This window comes from Abramis brama (assembly GCF_963993115.1).
Source record: "Abramis brama genome assembly, chromosome: 21".
In the NCBI taxonomy this organism is placed as follows: domain Eukaryota; kingdom Metazoa; phylum Chordata; class Actinopteri; order Cypriniformes; family Leuciscidae; genus Abramis; species Abramis brama.
Window position 1 is genome coordinate 11,176,755 of NC_139983.1, and position 21,005 is coordinate 11,197,759.

The 21,005-nt window shown below is 35.1% G+C and overlaps 3 protein-coding genes across 4 annotated transcripts; all 3 read right to left on the reverse strand.

Annotated features, from left to right (window-relative positions):
- Positions 1–210: 210 nt before the first annotated feature.
- On the reverse strand, positions 211–10,814 carry egln3 (egl-9 family hypoxia-inducible factor 3). Of its 2 annotated transcripts, none has more exons than XM_084096712.1 (5): positions 10,191–10,814; positions 1,643–1,762; positions 1,412–1,548; positions 1,253–1,326; positions 211–1,166 (listed from the first exon to the last, which is right to left on the reverse strand). In XM_084096712.1, the coding sequence occupies exons 1-5, from the start codon at positions 10,686–10,688 to the stop codon at positions 1,138–1,140; spliced, it is 858 nt and encodes a 285-aa protein (XP_083952838.1). In that variant the 5' UTR covers positions 10,689–10,814; the 3' UTR covers positions 211–1,137. The 2 variants fall into 2 exon arrangements, with proteins under 2 accessions (XP_083952838.1, XP_083952839.1); XM_084096713.1 differs by lacking the exon at positions 10,191–10,814 and adding an exon at positions 7,573–8,182.
- Positions 10,815–13,554: 2,740 nt separating this feature from the next.
- On the reverse strand, positions 13,555–16,596 carry sptssa (serine palmitoyltransferase, small subunit A). Its single transcript, XM_084096986.1, has 2 exons — positions 16,437–16,596; positions 13,555–14,272 (listed from the first exon to the last, which is right to left on the reverse strand). The coding sequence occupies exons 1-2, from the start codon at positions 16,537–16,539 to the stop codon at positions 14,169–14,171; spliced, it is 207 nt and encodes a 68-aa protein (XP_083953112.1). The 5' UTR covers positions 16,540–16,596; the 3' UTR covers positions 13,555–14,168.
- A 446-nt stretch (positions 16,597–17,042) lies between these two features.
- On the reverse strand, positions 17,043–20,882 carry eapp (e2f-associated phosphoprotein). Its single transcript, XM_084096985.1, has 6 exons — positions 20,716–20,882; positions 20,377–20,561; positions 20,175–20,288; positions 17,962–18,076; positions 17,764–17,889; positions 17,043–17,671 (listed from the first exon to the last, which is right to left on the reverse strand). Exons 1-6 carry the CDS (start codon positions 20,784–20,786, stop codon positions 17,353–17,355), a joined length of 930 nt encoding a protein of 309 aa, XP_083953111.1. The 5' UTR covers positions 20,787–20,882; the 3' UTR covers positions 17,043–17,352.
- Between the last annotated feature and the right edge of the window lie 123 nt (positions 20,883–21,005).

A 21,005-nucleotide genomic window follows, 5' to 3' on the forward strand; every position in this document is an offset into this window, starting at 1 on the left:
TTTTTGCAATAAAAAAAGGCCATTAACGACAAAAAAAAAAATATATATATATATATATATAAAGAAACATTTATGCTTGTAAATATACAAGGTGCCTTTAGATTTTTTTTATCTTTATGTGATAAATTGGATCAAAAAGCTGGTAGCATATATATCTCCGGTAAAAGTCCAAAGACAGTACAAATGAGGACACAACAACAACACCTAGTGTTAAATTATGGCCAAAGGAAAACATTTATTACTGGAACAAAACAGTATATAATTCAGAAATTATACATTTATTGAAAAAATTTCTAAACTTTCACATTGTTTAATTTGGCCATTTCAAATAGTTGAAGGTCTCACTTTGTGTACAGTACATGAACAAACTGTTCACACATTTCAAGTTCATTTTCCGACATTTTATAAAGCTGTAAGTTTTATGAAACATCTGTCAAATATTGATCCAAGGGTGTGGTTGAGCAGCATTGCTGACCTGCATGCAAGCCGATTCAATTATCTCATTAAACATTAAGCCACAAGGCTGAACAAATACAGTGATATCATTTCACTAAGTGCATTTTTAAAAACCTTTTTGTGAACACATATGACTTTTATAAACATCTCTATTTGAAGGTCTCATTCAACATCAAACTGTCATTCAAAAGCAATACTAATATATAGCCTACACAACTTCAAGACAACTGACAAGTTTCAAATGTCCTTTCTATTGAAGTGTTCATTAATAAAGCAAAGAATGAAAAAATATGTGCCAAAAACATAAAAACAGCAAATAACACAGCATATAAAAAGGGGACAAGCATGAAAAGAAAAATATGTATAATGCTTGTTGACATTTCTAAGACAAACAATCACTAGAGTTATATTTCTTATCTCATCTATCATTTTTTTCCCTTTAAATAACAACAATTTCATTACAGTAAACATCTAATAGTTCATTAATCAGTATTGAGATTATAAATTTTATCACAAAATTGTCTTTACATTAGCAGCGGGTTATTCAAACGACTCTTCACTGATTGTAAGGACCGGATCCAAGTAAATCACATATACAAAGTGGAGGGAGAGGTACCATTAGTGCAACAAGCAATTCAAAAATAGAAAAAAAAATTGCAGAGGAGGCTAGTTAAGATGACGTTAAGATGATGACCCTTCCTGTGAGGCGGCTGAAATATAAAAGTTTAAGCAATTAGATATTTAGAATCAGACTTTAAAAACATACACAGACACTGATGATTTTAGTTGAACCAACCTGTCAGATCTCTAAATTTTCTTTTTGCTTCAGCTCTTTCCTCTGAATCAAAGTACCACACAGTGATTGCATACCTGTGACACAAAACAGACACTTCAGCATGATGCCGAAAACATCTTGACATCGTTCTACAGCATGAAAGCGAACACATGCGCTGACCTTGTAGCATACGACGGTTGAACTTCATGAGGGTTCCTGCGATCTGACCAGAAAAGCAGAAGTCGATCAAACAAAGGCTCGATGTCGGCTACGTAAGATTTCCCTTCAGGAAAGATCCGTAGCAATCCCCCATGCTCCTAAGAACATACAGTGACATTTGATTAATTATCATCATCGTACAATAAATATTTTGAAGATGACATTGTATTTTAAAAAAATATGACTGTGTACCTTGGCATTCCAGTTTTTATTCAGATAGTAAATACAGGTGACGCAGCGGCCATCTGCATTAGGGTTATCTACATGTTTCACGTATCCGGCTCCGTTTCCTGGATAACAAGCCACCATTGCCTGGAAAAGATGACAGATCAAACTAAGCTTGATAGATAGTCGTACATTACAACTTATCTAAGCCTATTTATAGGTAAACATGCTAACAGTTAATTAGGTTATCATATTTATACTCTAAATTTCCTAAGGCATTTCTCCTCTTAAACAACCAGAGACCAGAATTAAGTTTGTATTGTAAAGTTAACAAATGTTACAAAGAATGTTCTACTAAATTATACAATATTTTTGAGAGATCAACTAAAGGCACCCGTACACTACGAGATAATTCTCCCGATAAAAATCCTGATTATCTTGATGGTTCTACAGATTATTTTATCAGATTTTCGTGGGGTGTGTGTGTTAAGAGTGACTGAATGTGCTCGGAAGAACCAAATAACATAACCATGTAGATATTAAGAAAACAACCTTACAAAATCAAAAATCCTTTTTTGATAAACGTTTTAATAACAATTTTATTTGAAATTCCTTTAATATCAGATCCAATCCTCCATGTAAATCATAATGGCTTAAGCCTCAGTGTATTTGCACAGCATTTGGACAAAATTATTCATAAATGTTATCCTGTAAATTCAGCCATAGTAGATATATTCATACTGTTTGTGATTAATGTACTTTTTGTAGCACATCATTTGAAGATATTGAACATTTATCTTTTATTGCCCTTTTTCTATTTCTTTTTGGATTGACTTTAAAAAAGTTAATTCAACAAAACTCTTATGACATTTTACTTTGTTATCAAAAGACATATTTTTCTGAAAAACTAAATTATATTATTAATCTTTTAATTATTTTGGCAGTTTTATTTTCATAAGACAAAAATAACTCAAAAGAATTGAGGTTTACTGTTTGATTGAGGTTTACTGTTATTACTATGGTACGTACATTATGTAACAATGACACTGTAAAATAAAGTGTTACCAAAATCTTTTAATGTAAAAGCTGATGCTTTAATATATAAAAATGTATCCAAAGTAAAGCATCAGCTCCATCTTGGAATAATTATGAATGCAAAATCTAAAATTGAAATATACTATTAGTGTTCAAAAACAAAGCACTTAATTTATCCTCTCAGCAGATCCTGGTTAGCCCTCACACATACACACACAATGGGGGCAACAGTCACTGTGCCCATGTTTACATTTCTGCAGACAAGTCTTTACCGTGATCACGTTTCCACAATAAGAGTGCACACGCAAGTTTGTCGTCATAGCATAATATAAACATGTAGCAGCACAGAGAGCAGGAGGAAGTGTTTGCGTGCACCAGTGTGTGTGTGTGTGTGTGTACAGAGAGGGTAAAGAGAGCAAGCTTGGCCAGCAGCCAGTGCGCTGAGGGTTTAATGACAGTGCTACGTGTTGAGCGTGAGTCTACAGCACTACACAGACTTCAGCTGCGTACACAATCCAGAGCTCTGATTCAGCCCACAGGCGCAGTCAATATGAAACCATATCAAAACACCCACTTGAGAAATATTAATGCTCCATTTCTTCTTATTAAAGGAGAATGATTGCACTAACTCTGTTTAAAGAATCTTAGTTAACACTTTACATTGTCATTGGTTAACATGACCTACCAATGAAAAATAGTTTTAAAGCATTTATTAATCTTAGTTAATGGTAATTTCAACATTTACTAATACATTATAAAAATCAAAAGTTGTATCTGTTATTATTATTTATTGGACCTGAGCTAACATGAACAAACATTGAAAATTAATAAATACTATCACAAATGCATTACTCATGGATAGTTAAAGGTAGGGTAGGCAATTTGTTCCAGAAACATTTTTTGATATGCTGGCTGAAAGGCTCTTCGCATCCTGATAGTAATCAATTATAGAAGTGGTCTAAATATACAGTAAATGTGTATATAATGTATATATATATATATATATATATATATGTATATATACACACATCCTGTTTGAGCAGACATCACACGTCATCAGCGCGTTTCATGCTATGCAGAGTTAGACAGACGTCAGTCACCATAACTACTGTAGTTTGGAAGAGATGGAAACCTGTAATGTTTTACTCTGAGCGGCTTGTGACTCGAATTTATGCGTTTCAATCAAGCGGCAACATTCTGATCTGAAAAATGAAGCCTACCCGGAAGTGCGAAAAACTGCAATACATCGAAAATCCGCTAGAGGAAGGTCCCAAAAGGGAGCAAATGTCCATAGCCCCCATGTTAAAATGTCCGTTTTCACAACATAAATTCATGTTTTTACAGGTTGGTCCCATGGACTTTTATTGTATTTTTCGATAGGTTCCGAGTGCCTGACAACCATGAGGGCTGTGAATTTTTTTCTAACTCGTTAGTTTAGATCGTATTTAGATATAAAATGTATGACAATAAGGGCGTGGTTAACTTTGATTGACAGCTTGATTGACAGCTGACAAGGCAGCGCCACAGAGAATGACAACATAAGAAGCGCCATTTTTTAATACAGTTGACATATAATACTACTGTTTCTGTATCATGAAATGTAGTTTTAAGAGTTTTTCAGGCGAGAATGTAGTTGTTTAAAGCTCAAATCTGTGGTTTATTTATAAAGATTTATGAAAATTTTATCCAGTTGTGAGATCCCGCGATGACCGGGCGCTCTGCGTTCATGTACCCCGCCTGGAACAGCCTTTCCTCGGCTAGTCGTTCTGAGGTTTGCCGCTGTCTCTGGCGTCTCTGTAGTGGTTAAACATGAGATATAATTCGTTTTGTGTATATCTAACGGGCGATTTTTGGTTTCGTGAATCTATAATTTGTTCCCTGGCCAATCGTTTTGGCTGAGGGGAAGTTTCATAACTTTATAAACTATTTAAGTTTACCTTTGTATGGTTAGACTAGAGCGCTGATTTGTATGTTTGACTGAATTGTTTGCTTTATTTGTATAGCTTCTTGTAATTTTACCTTTTACTTTTATAATGGCTAATATTGATAAAAGTGAAATTTAACAAAAAGAGACTGGGTTGAGTTTTGTCATTTTAAATTTTAATATAACGAATATGATCTGTAATGTTGTTTACTGCAACATCTGTTGTTTAGTACAAATGCACATATTGCCTGGACCATATTAAAATGTTTAATATTTTTATATTATATTTAAAACGAAAAGAGGCAGGTTTGTGTTTTATATTTTGTTTTTTTTATAAATAGGCAAACGTTATGTGCAGTGAATATAATCAATACGCGTTGCCTGAACCACATTTGTGTGGCTATAATGTTTAAGATTTCTTTAAATGAAAACGAAAAGAGTTAGTATGGTGTTTTATAACATATTTCGTTGCCTAAAATATACACAGAGATAACCGGAGTAGCAGAGCGAGCTGAGTGACGCGCGCTGCGTCAGAAGGTGGGCGGGGTTAGGATTTCCCAAGATGGCTCCGCCCATACCCCCCATAAACGGCTTCAAACCCGTTCTTCAGAAAGTCTATGGGAGACGTCACAGACGCTTTGTCCATATTTTTTACAGTCTATGGTTTCAATGTGAACACTATCAAGGCGAAATTAATGTGGTACAAGTCAGTGCTCTTTAAGTTATGTTCATTATTATTGTTATGTTATTCGCTATGAGACATGAGGTAGTTTAACGCTGTCTCCCGTGAAGCTTTTGTTTGCTCCCTGCTGTGTTTTGGAGGAGGCGTGGCTTTGGAGACGCTCTGAAGGGAGGGTGGGATCTCATGCTTTCAAAGCTAGTTTGCTATTACTAGCCTCTCCGAAAATTGCCTACCCTTCTTTAGTTAAAGCATTAATCAACATTAACTAATAAGACCTTACTATTAAGGGTTTTCAAAACTGCTTCTTTTCATTATTACTGTCAAGGCTGTCTTTTTTATGTATTATATTGTAGGGGTGTAACATATATCCTGTCACAATATAACACAATACAAAAATGCAACAATATGTATCGTGGATGGTGACAATATGTATTGTCTATATAGTTCACCCAAAATTAAAATTACTGTGCGTGAAAAAATTAAAGTTTACAGAGTTTTAGTGTCAGTACTACATTAAACTACTATATATAATGTTGAATATAATGTATAATAATGAAATGGGGAAATATATGTGGGTCCTGATAATGCCAAATGTCTTGTTACCAGTAAAAAGTGGCCTAGATTATTTTAAATATATCTTGTTAGTGACAGAGTGCAACCATGTTCGTCTAAAATAATTCAGTATTTTCTGTCTCTATTGTCCTGTGCATTGGGTTTTCAGTACCAAGTCCAACCCTATTCATTTCCACCCAGAATGAATTACCAAATTTACCAATTTAATCAACAGTACATTTTTTGTAAACCTTTTACCATAAGTCTTGGAGTAACGCATTAATATTGTATCGTGAGTTCAGTATCGCGATATGTATCGAATCATGACACGAGGATATCGTTACACCCCTATTATATTGTCATGTCTGTAAGGTTTTGGATTGTAAAATCAGCTGACACACAAGAAAAGTGTTTAGGGCAGAACTGAATATTTCTGCTTAGTGTTTTCATTCAGCAGACTTACAAAAGAGGAAAAGCAACAAAATAAAAATAGAAAATGTTACACTTTTGAGCAAGTAAAACTCTTGCGTCCACAGCTGAAAAGTGTCCCTCAAACATCCTGTTGCTTCACTCGGGGCCTCCTATAGCTCCGTGAACACAAGTGAGAGGAGGCACGTACGGTTCACTACAGCACAAACTGAAAGCCTATCTTTGCCATTCATCACCAGGCACAGCAAAGACTGTGTGAGCCAAAAGCACTCTACTGTAACTGCTCTAAACAAAGAGCGAGACAAAGACCGAAACTAATGAGTCAGAACTTGTATTCACCCAGATGAACAAACAAACTGTTGAAATAATTAAAAACACTTAATTAATCAACAAGTTGTAATAATCAAAATCTACGCTTGTGTAGACCGTTCAAAAGTTTGGAGTCAGTTTTGTTTTTTTGTTTTTTAAAGGAATTAATACTTTTATTAATTTTATATCAAGGTGACAATAAAGACTTTTACATTTTTACATTGTTACAAAAAAAATCTATTTCAAATAAATGCAGTTTTGTTTTTAAAACTTAGAATCCTTTAAATGTGTCATGGTTTCCACACAAACATTAAGTAGTACAACTGTTATATATATATATATATATATATATATATATATATAATAAACGTTTCTTGAGCAGCAAATCCAGTATATTAGATGCTAGTGCTTTTAGATGCTTTTAAATGCTAGTGTATATGTAGATTAATTTTACCAAGTAGTGGTATTACATTTATTTTAAATCAGTATGACTTTATTATTTTGAAATATAGCAAACATTCTACTGCTTGGTACTTCATGTAAATTCCTAAACAAATTTCCAACTATTTGAATGTACATTAACCTATAATTAAAAAATGTACATTAATTAATGACCAATTTACTTTTAAGGATGCTTGTTATATTTTAAATAATAATAAATATGAACATCTTCAAATCAAAATTCAAGTACATGTCCCAGCTACCTGACTATAAATAAACAATATATAATTCATATAGTTATGCTCAAAAGTTGTACATTTTGAAAAGTACACTGACGTAAAATGTACACGTATGTTAATAGTTAATGTAATGTTGTAGTCTACATTAAAAAGATGAATCAAAGTTTCATAACATTTTGAAGATACATTTATAATCTGATAAGAATTATACAAAGTAATAATGGTTAAAATTAATGAAAGTTACTATAAGTGTAATCAATTAATGATATCAATCAAATACATTTTTTTTTTTTTTCAGCTGACACATTCTTAGTTTGAAGGCACTTTAAAGTGCAATAAGGCTTACCTTTGACCTTGCACGAATACTTTTGCCGAGATGACCAACACACAAAGAAATGAGTTTGTCTATGAGTGTTAATAAGAAGTTGACAGCCTCCGTGCCCCTCTCGGTCCCGTTAACCCATGTTATTTTATCCCCTCTGATGTTTCTCCGGGAAACTCCACTGCTTCGCCCGGCCAGCTGCCCATCGTTGAGAAGCCCACAGTAATGCATGCGTTTGACCTGACCCAGAACCATATGTCCCGCGATGTCCCCCAGAAAATGATCCACGTAAAAGAATCCTCGGTCCAACAGAGCTGGCACCACTTGCTCGGCTGCCAAAGTCTCCAACTGCGTGTCCAGTGCAAGTTGAAGAAACGGCATTTTATCTTGAGCTTGGTGCATTCAAATCAATGGAAGTTTTTTTTAAGTGATAGAGTATCTAATGGCAAAGCCTCGTCCTTCAAAAGACGGATAAATAATGGCGCATGCAGTATACAGGGTCTGTTGGTGGGCTCTGCTCTGCTCTTATGATCTCTCTGTGTGAGGGACCATCATGAGCGCGACACTATCCGAGAGCAGCGCGAGCGCACCTGAATCGCATGTGGAACGTGCAGAATGTGTGTCGCGCTGGAGTGGGCGGATGTTCACATGAAACCCCATTCAATGCGCTTATGTTCAGCAAATGGGGCTGGACAATACATGTTTCCTACGACTCTAGTGTTATCGTCCTTCAGGGGGCGCAAGGCGGCTCACAACCCAGAATTCGCCATTCAGCCGCGTACAAATCTCAGGATATTTTTGTCTTTTTGGAGACTTTTGTAGGCTATTCTTTAAGTGTAATATTTTTTAAATATCAATTTCATAGATTGGAACCTGGCATACAAATAGAAATCTTTCACTGAAATCGCTATAAAATGAGTTTGATTGAGACATCCTGAGAAACGCTGAGAAAAGGAAAGAACACCACGTGATAACAATGCCTACGTGCTACTTCAGAAGTAGCCTGCTTTACACTGAAAATAATTCACAGATGAACAATGACAGAGGAATCCATTGATTTGAATACGTGATTCAACCAATAAGGAAGTAACAACCCACGTTATTAGGCTGCTGGAGATAAATAGAATAGAATAGGCTATATAAAGGTACAAAATTATTGCAGAAATGACTAAATTAGTAAATTAAACAAACTTAAACTACACACATAGGCACACAATTTCTTTCTCTTCTTTGCACTTCACCTCTGCTGTAGTTTGTTTCATAATCATTGCTTTCTGATAAATCTGGCACTGTAGCCTACAGTACTTAACTATATTCGGCTACTGTTATCGAATAGCTTATGTTCGTCGATTTTAAAAAAAATGTAGATGTAAATAAATGCTAATTGAAAAATAAAATAGAAACAATATAGAAACAAATATCAGAATAAATACATTTTAGAAAATAAATGAATAAATTAGTAATAAAAAGAGAAATTTTAATCTGAAATTTTTCAATACATATGATGTATTTGATCAGAAGCCAGTGATTATAGTTTATAAATGTATAAATATGGATATTTTTCCATATAGGTGGTGGAGACGTATGGATTAGCCTACTTTTATGATGTCTGGATGCACTTTTTGGGGGCTTCAAAATATAAGGTAGCCTACCATTCACTCCCATTATAAAGCTGGGAAGAGCCAGGATATAATTCGGCTGAAAGAAGAAAGTAATATAGCCAGCACCTATGGCTTGAGGGTGAGTTAATTATGGGATAATTTTCATTATTTGGTGAACTAACCCTTTATGGTGTTTTTGAATTGTTCGGCTGACGAAACACTGCAAAAATATCTTTCCGATGCCAATGAAAACACGATAAGTGTTCTCTTCACAGCCTTGCTTTCAGCTGTCATATCGTACGTGACAACGTCCAGGCACATTAAGCCCCGCCCAGTTAAGAACACTGCTTCACACTGAGTGCCATTCTACCGCAGTGTTGTATTTCAGTGAGTTTAACACCACTGTGCTGATTTACCAGTGTGTCTGTAGGCTAATGCCCAGCAGGGTCAGGCCACAGAAGGGACACGAGACTGATCTCATGCATGCTTTGGCAAACAATTCATGGAGAAAAAAAGATTAAAACAATGTAAATAAGGTTGTCATTGCCTTTATCTCAACGACTCGTCCTATGATTAGAGTAAGTGCCAGTAGGCTACACATCGTATGATGTTATGAGATCATAATATAGTCATCATGCCTGACCCTAACCGCCATTGCGGAGCCGAACAGTCGCATGTACGCGCACAAATCTGCTTTACTCTCAAGTCTCAAATATGAAAGGGGCGTTTCTCAACAACTGCATGACAACACATCTCTTCAGTGAGCTCTTTATGCATTTATTATAAACTTTACAAGATAAATACACCTGCATCTCATCCGGTCAACTTCCAAATTTTGCATTGCAATTGCAATACTTTTATGATTGTATTTCTATGTTGCAAATGAAAGCATGCGACTTTATGCGTAATGTAGCCTACTTCCCAATCCCAAAGTACAGGTTCCTCAGAGTTTTAGGCTTGCCAGGTTTGGATGCTTAAGCAACTTGAGAGGTGTAATTCAGTGAGGAAAAGTTCACGAGTAGGCCAACCTCACGCACTCACCTTGTGTCTCCCTCTGATTTTGAACTTGTCCAGTCTGCCGTCCGCGCTCGTGATGAGTTTGTCCATTCGGGTCAGCAGATAGCCAATGTTTAGGCAGCTGCTTTCGGTGCCATCGACCCATGCAATCTCGTCCCCTCGAATATCTTTGCTTTTGCCCAGTTTTTGGCTCACTAACTGTCCGTCCTGCATGTGTCCACTCTGATGAATGCGCCTCACCTCCTGCAGAACGCGCTCTCCGATTCTCACCCCTAGAAAATTATCCACTATACACAAACCGTAGGAGTTCATGCACGGGACTATGTATTGCAAGACCAGTTTGTGTGTCTTTATGCGTTTGCGCTCATTAGATTTTGCCTGGTTACTGCGGGGGTTCCTGAGCTCTCTGGGCAGCTCCATGCGTCCACGAGTTTCATCTGGACAGCTTTGCAGCTGCGGCCCTTGACGTTGACGATCTTTTCGGATCTGTTTATCCTCCAGATTTCCTTGCTTTTTTGCCATTGCATTGAGTCCAGTGCGGCAGAAGTGCAGCGCGCGCTCTTGATGTCAGATGAGAGTGGAGAGTCTGAGGAGCTACGTGAACACCATCACATGTGTCAAAGCCTAATTTAGAGCTCACACAAGCCTGGGGGGCAGAAAAGATGTTCACTGATGAAGGAAAATTACATCTATAGCCTATGTATGTCCTGGAGGAATGGAATTCCAATGCTGCCAAAATAATACATTAATAAATACATAGGGCCTAAATAAATATACGGGGGGTGCAGCCTATATGTGAGTCAGTATTAACTGCTTGTCATGATGCATTAGTCAGTCATTCCTATAAATTCGTTAGTGTTAATAAGTGTCATTCAGACATTAAAAATGCTGTTAATAACAAAGTATTTAATAATCATATTTTAATTATTATTCAAGATTTTATTATTAAGAAAATCTAACCTGTACAGTTCATCAGTGACACAAATTTGCTTAGAAATGGGGCATAAGTTATGATGAAAATGAAGAAATATTTGAGATTCTGCACTTTTATTTTAGTATCATTGAGATTCTATTATAGTTTTTATTAGTATTTTGAAAGTTTTTATTGATTGTTTTAATTTCAGTTGAATTGTTAGAATTTAAAAAAAAAAATAATTTAAAAAAATTGTATAAATATGTCTATATAGTTTTTATTCATTTTAGTTTTAGGTATTTTAGTACATCAAGTTAAAGTAAATTAATATGCAAAATGTTGCCTTATTTAGGTTTTATATATTTTTATTTTATTTCAGTTTAAAAGTAATTTGATTTAAAGTAATAAAAATATATATTTTTATGTTAACTATAATAACCCTGCATATTTCTAATATATATACATCCAGATTTAACTTCAAGATTTCCTCCTAAAAAGCTTTGCCAGTCATTCATCTTCAAATGCACATAACCCAGTGGGTCAGTTAGTTAGTTTACCATCAAATGTCAGCTGTGTTTGTATGTTAACTGAAAGTCTATTTTCACTTCCATTTACAGTAATGTTCCTTTTTTTTGTCATAGTCCTCACTGTGCAATGCACAATGGGTTAAATCTTTTGCTGTGGCTCTAAAATGGCTTGAAACACCACAGAATGCACGTTGATCTGCTAAAAATAGCACGGAAATAATTAAAGCCATATCACAGATGTGACGTCCGTACTGACTTAAATGATATCTGCTGGCTTTGGTTTCTGCTGCGAGAAAGGTCAGAGGGAACTGACATGTTGCACAATGGACTATAGTTTTGAGCACCATCTAAACTACTATTTCAAATGTTCAGTTCACCTCAGATTTTCATGGGTAAGTGGGGTTACATTAAATAAATACTATAAGTGCATGACATTCAGTTAACAAAGCATGCAATCAAGCCTGCACCTGATGGTCACAATGTGTTTCCTGATTTGTTTATCATTTTTGGCAACAGTTCTTCTAACCCTAATTGATGGAGTGTGTAGCTTTTCATTTTTTAAACAATTGGAAGACACATCATGGCCATATTCCAGGATGACAATGTTAAGGCTCTTCATCAGGCTCAAATTGTAAAAGAATGAATGTGATCAAAGTCCAGACCTTAAATTCATTAAAAGTCTTTGGGATGTGCTGGAGGAGACTTTACAGAGTGCTGGACTCTTGCATTCTATAATAAATGTTTTTTTCCATAAAGAGGTGCCTCAATTTTAGGTCAAGATGAATTGTATTGACAATGCTAGAAACATAATAATCACTGCAATAATGATCCAATCATAGACTCTTAAGCATTTGCCTATTTAGATCCAGACAGCGATTGCATTTAAAAAATAAAAAAATCGGTCCAGGCAATGTGTTGGGAGGGATGGATAAGTATGTACCAACACTTTGCTAAACAGCTGAAGCGCTGCCTTGCCCAATCGAGCTTCTTAGAATTGCAACTCTGACAGGACATTGCAGTAGCTCTACAGTGCAAACTCCAGACGACCCACGGCGGCGTACGTGAGAACACCCTCATCCTGTAGTTTAAAGTGTAACCAGCTGCTATTTTCATCTTGAGCTCATGCGAGTGATATGAATCTGAGAGCTGGACATGATATCATTGGTTGCTGTGTGAAAGATGACTGCAAACTAAATGCATCCATCCATATCTTCAGTTCCACCTGCCTTGTGTGGCAAAGATCAATATTTATAGATCAACTTAGTGAGGAAAACAAAAAAGTATTTGAGAAACATCTGTAATGTGTATTGTAGGTTAACCCAGATATCCATATCTACTCTAAAAACTGATACATTTTATCCCCCTATTGAAATATGGTTTGACGAGCTGAGATGCCTATATGCACACATTGGATCATGCTGTTCCAGCTCAAATATCAATAAAATATATTTAATATATGTATAGCATACATGTATCAAGTGGGTGATAACGGGAATATTCTTTAACAGCCATCTTTTGGCATAAGACATTTTAATATTTGCCAACAGCCCTTTAAAAAATTACATTGACACATTTTTCTATCTATATATTTTTCAGTAAACACTTGGTAGAAGCAAAGAAACAATTTGATATGGGTTCAATCTTTATTACAAAACTATGTTGATCAGCTGGAGTAAGAAACGCTTAAAATAATGTTCACTTATAAATATCTTAAAGATTCAATCTTTTAATACAGTTTCTATTTCATAACTACTGACCTCACTGCCAGTGACAGCATTAGCATTTGTTATTCATGTTAATGTTTACCTACTGATCAAATACATACAAATTTACAGTCAAAGGCATCAAAACTTTGGATAACAGAAGAAAAAAAATCTAAACTGAAAAGAAAAATTAGTTTTCCTTAAAATTCCTCACAAACTGAAACTTGCTGAATAAATGTTCAAAGTCAATTATAGAAAGGGTTTATTTAAGCATTTCCCCCCTCCGGTTTATAACCTAAGAGTCAACAATGATGATATCGTACATCAGTGCAGGTAATGATTTATCACATGACTTGCAAGAGTCTGAAAAAAATAGATTTTCCAGTGGTGACAGTATCAATTAGTCATCAGTCAACTATGGCAAACTAAAACATTTAAGGTCAGCCAAAATAAATCTCTCTAAAACTTTATATGTATACAATTAAATATACACATTTATATGAAAAAATAGTCATCATCTGAATAAACCACTGTCATGAAAAAAACTAAAGCATTATTTAAAAACAAAAAAAAAAAAAAAATAATCACTATATATAAAAGGGTACATTTATAGACAGGGCAGTGTGTTGTTGCAGTAGCAGACTGTGCTCTTACATGAGGCTACACACACACACACACATAATTACACATGCTTTTATCACACTCTTCAGCGTTGGTCTCCTTCAACATACACAAGTGTCCTTGTTTGAAGTATTAACAGACATCATCACATGGTGGTGAACAGTTCAAGAGCAGGTCGATTGGTTTTTCCGGCCACCAGGGGAGGTCATGGGCAACCTGATGAGTATGGAGGATGACGTCATTGGACCACTTCAAAATAGTGTAATATCGCCATTATGTGCTGGGGCATGAACACATAACCAGTGTAGACGGCCATCGCTGCCACTGTGATCAGGAGAGAATCTGGCATTCTTATTAAGGAAACTATTTTTGCAGAAGGAAAACATGACTGATTTAGCACTATTTTCCCTAATTACACACACTAGAGCAGTGGTTCTCAACCTTTTACGGGCCAGCGCCCCCATCCAATATCCAGGTCCCTCACATGCATGGGCAAAAAAAAAAAAAAAGCCATGCAAAAACAAGAATAAACACATATGAACAATTAAATTATTATTGTATTGTTAATTATTTTTAACTATCTTGAAACTATCCAAGCAGCGTTTCGCGCTCAGATGTGACGGCGGAATTAATACATTACCAAAATGTCATTTTCTCTACAGTCTTGCAGGTTAACAATAATGCCTGACCAGTAAATTACTTTGTAAACAAAGAAAACATTGGGCATTGGCTTTAGTTAATGCCTAAACATGTAAAAGTTTTACCTTATAAATAGAATTTAGTTTAATTCATTTTAAAATTCGTCGCCGGAGTGAATGGGAACATGATTTATTGAAAATATATAAGTGGTTCTTAAGTCAATACTTTTTTAATGGCTTGTCAACTTTCCATTCCTTCACTGTGTGATTCTAGCCACCACCGGATTGTTGTCAGGGCGAAACACATTTTTGAGCACGTGAATAATAGAGTCGTTGCAAAAGAAATGATACATAGCTTTATCATTTATCAAGATACATAGATACATGTCGCATTAAACTGGCAGATTTTAGAATGTTGTAGGCAATTATTTTGCAAGTAATTACATGTTTAATCTTGTCTTGCCTGTAAACTCACGAACGCCCCCCCATGAACACCTGGACACCCCCCTTTCAAAAATCTTGCTTCTGTTGTTCTCTGAACGCCCCCGTTGAGAACCACTACACTAAAGGTTATGGTAAAAAGCTACCTACTTTTTCGTCTGACCCATTGGGCTTTATAAATACACAGGCACAATTTATATTAGTCTACAAAACCTGAAGCATTTATATTTAAATTTATATTTTTGTATTAAAATGTGTTTTAAAGGTCGATTAGAAACAAGTTCAGTTAAGTGCGTCCAAACTTTTTGACAAGTAATTGACCATTTAATGGAATTATATTTTATAATTATAATATAATGAATTAAATGATATACTACTATGACCAACAAATAAAAATGTATTTATTGTTATTATAAATACTGTATGTGTTAAACATGAATTATTTACTGGCTTTAAATTCAAATACAGTAAAAAGAAAAGAAGAAGACATTTTTTGTAACGTTCTTACAATATACAGTACCAGTCATAAGTTTGGAAACATTACTATTTTAATGTTTTTGAAAGAAGACTCTTATGCTCATCAACATTAAAAGATTTACTTGATCATAAATTACAGAAAAAACAGTAATATTGTGAAATATTATTTTCATTTAAAAAATTGGTTTTCTATATTAATATACTTTAAAATGTAATTTATCTCTGTGATGTCAAAGCTGAATTTTCAGCGTCATTACTCCAGTCTTCAGTGTCACATGATCCTTCAGAAATCATTCTAATATGATGATTTGATACTCAGTTATTATCAATGTTGGAAACAGTTGTGCTAATGATGCTGAAATTTCTTACTATAAATATATATATATATATATATATATATATATATATATATATATATATATATATATTGCAAGAAATATTTGCGATGTTCAAACATAACACTAACACGCCGCTCTATAAGTGTCAGCTGACATTCCTCACGCGACCACATGAAAACATTTCTCATTTACCGAAAAGGTGTGGCAAGTGAAACTAGTTACAGTGAAATTTAAGTTCATGTTCCCAGAGTCGTCTTCCTCTGAGGGACCTGAAAATCAGGTCGTGTTAGGGCGGTTATTTTCATTTTTAAACGACGTCACTCACATCCACAAGAACTAACGTTATGTTACATGACTTCTTCAGTTCACAACTTCTTCTAGAAGGTTTGAGAGGTCAGATGAATTTAATTGTAGTCAATGTTGGTCGGTAATAAAAATACATAAAATATTTTTATAATATATATAAAAAATTTGTCTTTACCTGAACGTATTAGTAAATCTTACGACACACCTGAAGAGTAAGGAAACAATCTGATACCTTGCGTGGAAGAACTCTCCATAAATATTGTCCCTCACACATATAAAACTCTGTATTTTATGAAAAAAGGATACTGAAGACAGTTCTCTCCCAAGGCTCCAACATATACAGAGCTGTTACAAGCAAATATTGGTAATAAAACCACGATAATTGTTTCCAGGCATCTCCTAACGCCATGTTTCTTCCAATGGTCCCACCGCTCCCTTCCGGTACAGATCGTAACAAAATAAAAGTCGTGTGCTGAAAAAAATCCTGACAGAGTAACAAAATAAAAGTCCCCGCAAGTACATAAAATTGAGCGATGACGCACCCCCGTGATTTTATTTTTTTTATTAAAAAAATATCTGCATACTTCAAAGATGCAGTCATATTTTTTTAGGAATTTAAGGTAACACTTTATTTCAAGGTGACATAGTTAGACGTTACTACATGTACTTACTATAGTAATAACAGTAAATTATGCACAATTAAAAGTAACTAACCCTAAACAAAACCCTATAGTAAGTGCATGTAATTAATATTACTCAGTACTTATTTGAGTATGTACAATGTAACTGTCACCTACCTTAAAATAAAATTAACAGCATTTCATTTTTCATATAAATCAAGAGGAAAAAAATTAAATGCTTACCTAAATGATTCTTCAACAGTGTAATAAAATTAAAAACATGTTCAAGTCATATGTTTAACTTATGTTTAATTTGAATCCCATGCCCTCTACTGAGTATAAAAAATACAATTTAATAAAAGGGAGGAATAGAACAACTTTTATGGAAATATGAAATGCAATTTACATGAAGTGTTGAAATTTTACAGCATATAAATCAAATAAAAACCCTATAAATAAAATCACGTCTAACCACATTCTTTACCCGCACAAAAACTTTTATATCTTTCATTAGAATCACTTTACAGTGAAGTTGCCAGGTGATGCACTACATCAAACCAAGCAAAACCTGTGGTTTGGGATATCCAGTCCAGTAAATGTCCTTAGCAGTAACTTGCTAGGATGTTAAAGAAATGGTACACCTCATCTTTATCATACACAGCCACTTCAGTGGAGCATTCTGTGCACTTGACCGGGTGATATTTCTCTTCTTCGTCCATTCCTGCCAAACGTGCGTCAGTCAGACCAGAGTCGGACTCCATCTCAGCCTCTGCTGGTGCGGACGTGGACTCCTGACGAGCTTTCTTCTTGTGCCGCTTCTGCTTTCTATTATTGGTGGTTTTATAGCGCAGCACTTCCTCTTTGTCCACAGTGCAGTTCATCACAAACATTGCTCTGTATTGTGTCCGATATTTCTCATGCCTGCGGGTTGAAAAGTATTTTATTTTCTGTGATAGTTGTGAAATAATATGAAATAATCTTCGCAGTGCAATATGAAATCAAAGAGGCCGTACCTCTGACAGTCCAGACACAGGGTGGTCATACAGGCGGGACAGTTGAGGACGGCGTCACTGCTCGGAAGAGCCTGGGCTTTGTTTTTTCTGTTTGCTGACGGGGGTAATCGTCTCTGATATCTGTATCTGTATCAAAAATGCAAATGAGCTCTAAACATCACAACCATTTGTCATCATTTTTTAGCGAGTAAAACTCACGATTTTCTTTTTGCATCCACCCAAGCCTGGTCCCGATCATCCTCATCTGGGTCGTATAACAGCTCATCATTTGTGAGTACAGAGCGCTGCTTCCTCCTCAGACCCTGAGAACTCCCTGATACAGGAGACCAGGTTATTTTTTTTTACCTTTATTAAATAAATCCAAGCAACATAAACCATAAAAGCATAAATTAAATCCCCCGCCCCAATATAAAATGAAATGCTTTTGAGTTATAGGATTTTTTTATAATACAGCTATGTCATAATTATTCAACCCCTATTCAATGCTGTTGTTTTTAAGTCACTTATTTGTATGGTATGGTTCAGTATTGTGTTAAAACACAATTAGGCCTTTGGAAGCGCTATAACAAAACTGAATTATCTTGTGTTGTTACACATACATGCATTTAGCCCATGCATGTACTAAAGTTGAGTAGCAAATATGGCCAAGTCAAAAGAGCTCTCACAAAATCTATAGAGAACAAATTGTTTTTTTTACGTTAGAAAGTCTATGGCTACAAGAAGATTTACACAACCCTACAAGTTCCTAAAGACACAGCTGGCAGCCTTATTCATACGTTTATTATTGAGGGGAATAAAATGTTTGATCAGAGCAACTGATAAAAACCCTCAAAAAGACTTGCGAGATGACCTGATAAAAGGAGGAAAACACATTTCAATGCAGAGAATGAGAAGTACTAGACTTGCCGTGTGCAATTCTTGACCAAGAAGAACATAAAAGGACTTGAATATGCTAAAATTAATTTGGGTAGACCTGTGGAGGTCTGGAAGAATATTTTATGGAGTGATGTGACCAAACTGGAACTTTCTGGACCAATGGATAAGCGGTATGTCTGTTGCAAAAAAAAAGGCAAAGCTTCTGAAGCAGAAGAGCGCCATCTCCATGGTCAAACGCAAGGTTGTAATGGGGGAGCTTTGCTGTTGCAGGAAGAGGAAATCTTGACTGTACGAAGGGCATCACAAAATCTTTGAAGTATCAAGCCATTTTGGCAAAGATGGTGATGCAGACGCTAAAGCTTGAGGATCAATGGACTTTTCTGCAGGACAGCCATTCTAAAGTATACATCCAAATCCACTGAAGCTTGGATCAGGGATCAGTCATATGTTCTTGAGTGGCCTGTGCTGTCTTCAGATTTAAATCTCATTGAAAATATTTGGTGGAATTTGAAGAGAGCAGTGGTAACGTGAAAACCAAAGATTATTAGTGACCTGAAAGCTTTTTCAAGCGAGGAATGGGCCAAGATTAGTAGAGAGGTGACAGAAGCATCTAGGCACTTACTGGCAAGCATATATTGGTTATAAAGAATAAAAGATTATGCACAAAACTTGAGGGGTATTGGGGGTCGAAGAGTTTTGTACATGAATGTTCAAAAACAATACGATTTTTTTTCTCTCCATTTTACATTAACTTTATGTTCTCAGAATCACTCAAATGTGTATTGATAAACTTTACTGATGACTTTGTTGAATTGTTTTAATAAAATTTTCTTTATCAGCAAAATGGCTTGCAGGTGAATACATTTGATTGCAATTGTATATATAAATATACACATATATACATCTATATATACATATGTACATATGAAGAGTTCAGATGCAAAAGCCTCTAAGTGCCATCTGAAATTTTCTTCTAGAATGATCATTTTTATCAAGCTCGTACAGTAAATTCACTTAAATGGCAATGAAAATTACCTATTAATTGTCATTTAAGTGAAATTACTGAACTTAAATATACGAGCTTGATAAAAATGATCATTCTAGAAGAAAATTTCAGATGGCAGAGGCTTTTGCATCTGAACACTTCATATATACACACACAACAAAAATTACTTCATTAAAAAATACCCTCCAAAAATAAAAGCATATTATAACAAATTAAACCTAAGGGGATTAAGCAATATAATTTAGAGAGTTTTAAAGCATTCCTATTTTTCAATTGCTTTAAGGATCTAAATAACTTTTATAAAACCTTTGCACAATTGCACATACATTAAAATTAATTGTTTTGAATTGAACGTCCTTTGTTTTATGCAACAAAAGAAATGAAAAGAAAAAAAAACTAATAACTTTGATAGTGACTGTTTATGAAAACGTCTGGAATAAAACATTTATTTTAAGAGGAAGAGGAAAATATTATTTTGTAATTATTAGTGATCTGAAAACGCTATTCTTTTTGCTTTTTGAGTAATTACCAGCTGTGTCATCATCATCCGAGTCTGAGTCAAAGTAAATGCTGTCATACTGCTGGACCGGTTGTTTGTTTGCTGTGGAAGTGTTGTCACTGGTCCCAGATGTTTGACCTGCAACTTAAATATTAAATCAACATTTATTTGAGGTTATTTACTGTAGTAATTGTTATATTTAAAGAGGCAAATGCATGCGTGTTTGTGACACCTTGAGTTGCAGATGCTGTCCAGCTGCCCTCCAGACTCTTCATGGTGGTGCTGAGCTCTGCCTCCATCTCCTTCTCAAACTCATCTCCACTGGAGGACTCGCTCTCCCCCGTCAGGTACTCTCTGATCAGCTTCTTCTTCTGATCCGGAGTCCCGTTAAGAAGAATATCCAGCTCATCCTCAGAACTGAGAAGAACAAGCAGAAAACACTGATCTGTCTCTCAGTCTGATCTCTATCTAGTATCAACAGCACTTCATGGAGCGTTGAAGATGTTCACATTTGTTTGTTTACATGTGTACACATACGAGATATTTAAATGAATGTGTTCTGTTTACGTACCTGCTTAGGGCTCCTTCCTCGTCACTTGGCTCTTCAATCTCATATGAATCATAATCATCTTTTCGATTCATTTTTCCGAGTAAAAATCAGCGCAAATAAAACGTGTTTTTGCTTTACTCATTTGACTTTACATACACTTCACACACAGGAAAGCCAGTTATAAACTATTTCCGGGTCACACGTTTGACTTTCAAAATAAAGCTGTCAAAATAAAAGCCATTAAAATATAAAGATATTTATTTGAATTATTTAAATATATCAGATTACCATTATTAAGGCCATAAATTGCT

Excerpts from the sequence above, each read along its gene's own strand:
- egln3 (XM_084096712.1), bottom strand. The coding sequence starts at position 10,688 with ATGGCAAAAAAGCAAGGAAATCTGGAGGATAAACAGATCCGAAAAGAT. Across the intron at positions 1,549-1,642 it reads ATAAAAACTGGAATGCCAAG|GAGCATGGGGGATTGCTACG; the intron begins GTACACAGTCAT and ends GTATGTTCTTAG. Across the intron at positions 1,167-1,252 it reads AAAATTTAGAGATCTGACAG|CCGCCTCACAGGAAGGGTCA; the intron begins GTTGGTTCAACT and ends TTTATATTTCAG.
- sptssa (XM_084096986.1), bottom strand. The coding sequence starts at position 16,539 with ATGGCGTTAGGAGATGCCTGGAAACAATTATCGTGGTTTTATTACCAA. Across the intron at positions 14,273-16,436 it reads TTGGGAGAGAACTGTCTTCA|ATTCTCTCCTGATCACAGTG; the intron begins GTATCCTTTTTT and ends TAAGAATGCCAG.
- eapp (XM_084096985.1), bottom strand. The coding sequence starts at position 20,786 with ATGAATCGAAAAGATGATTATGATTCATATGAGATTGAAGAGCCAAGT. Across the intron at positions 20,562-20,715 it reads GAGGAAGGAGCCCTAAGCAG|TTCTGAGGATGAGCTGGATA; the intron begins GTACGTAAACAG and ends TGTTCTTCTCAG. Across the intron at positions 18,077-20,174 it reads GGATGATGATGACACAGCTG|GGAGTTCTCAGGGTCTGAGG; the intron begins GTAATTACTCAA and ends CTCCTGTATCAG.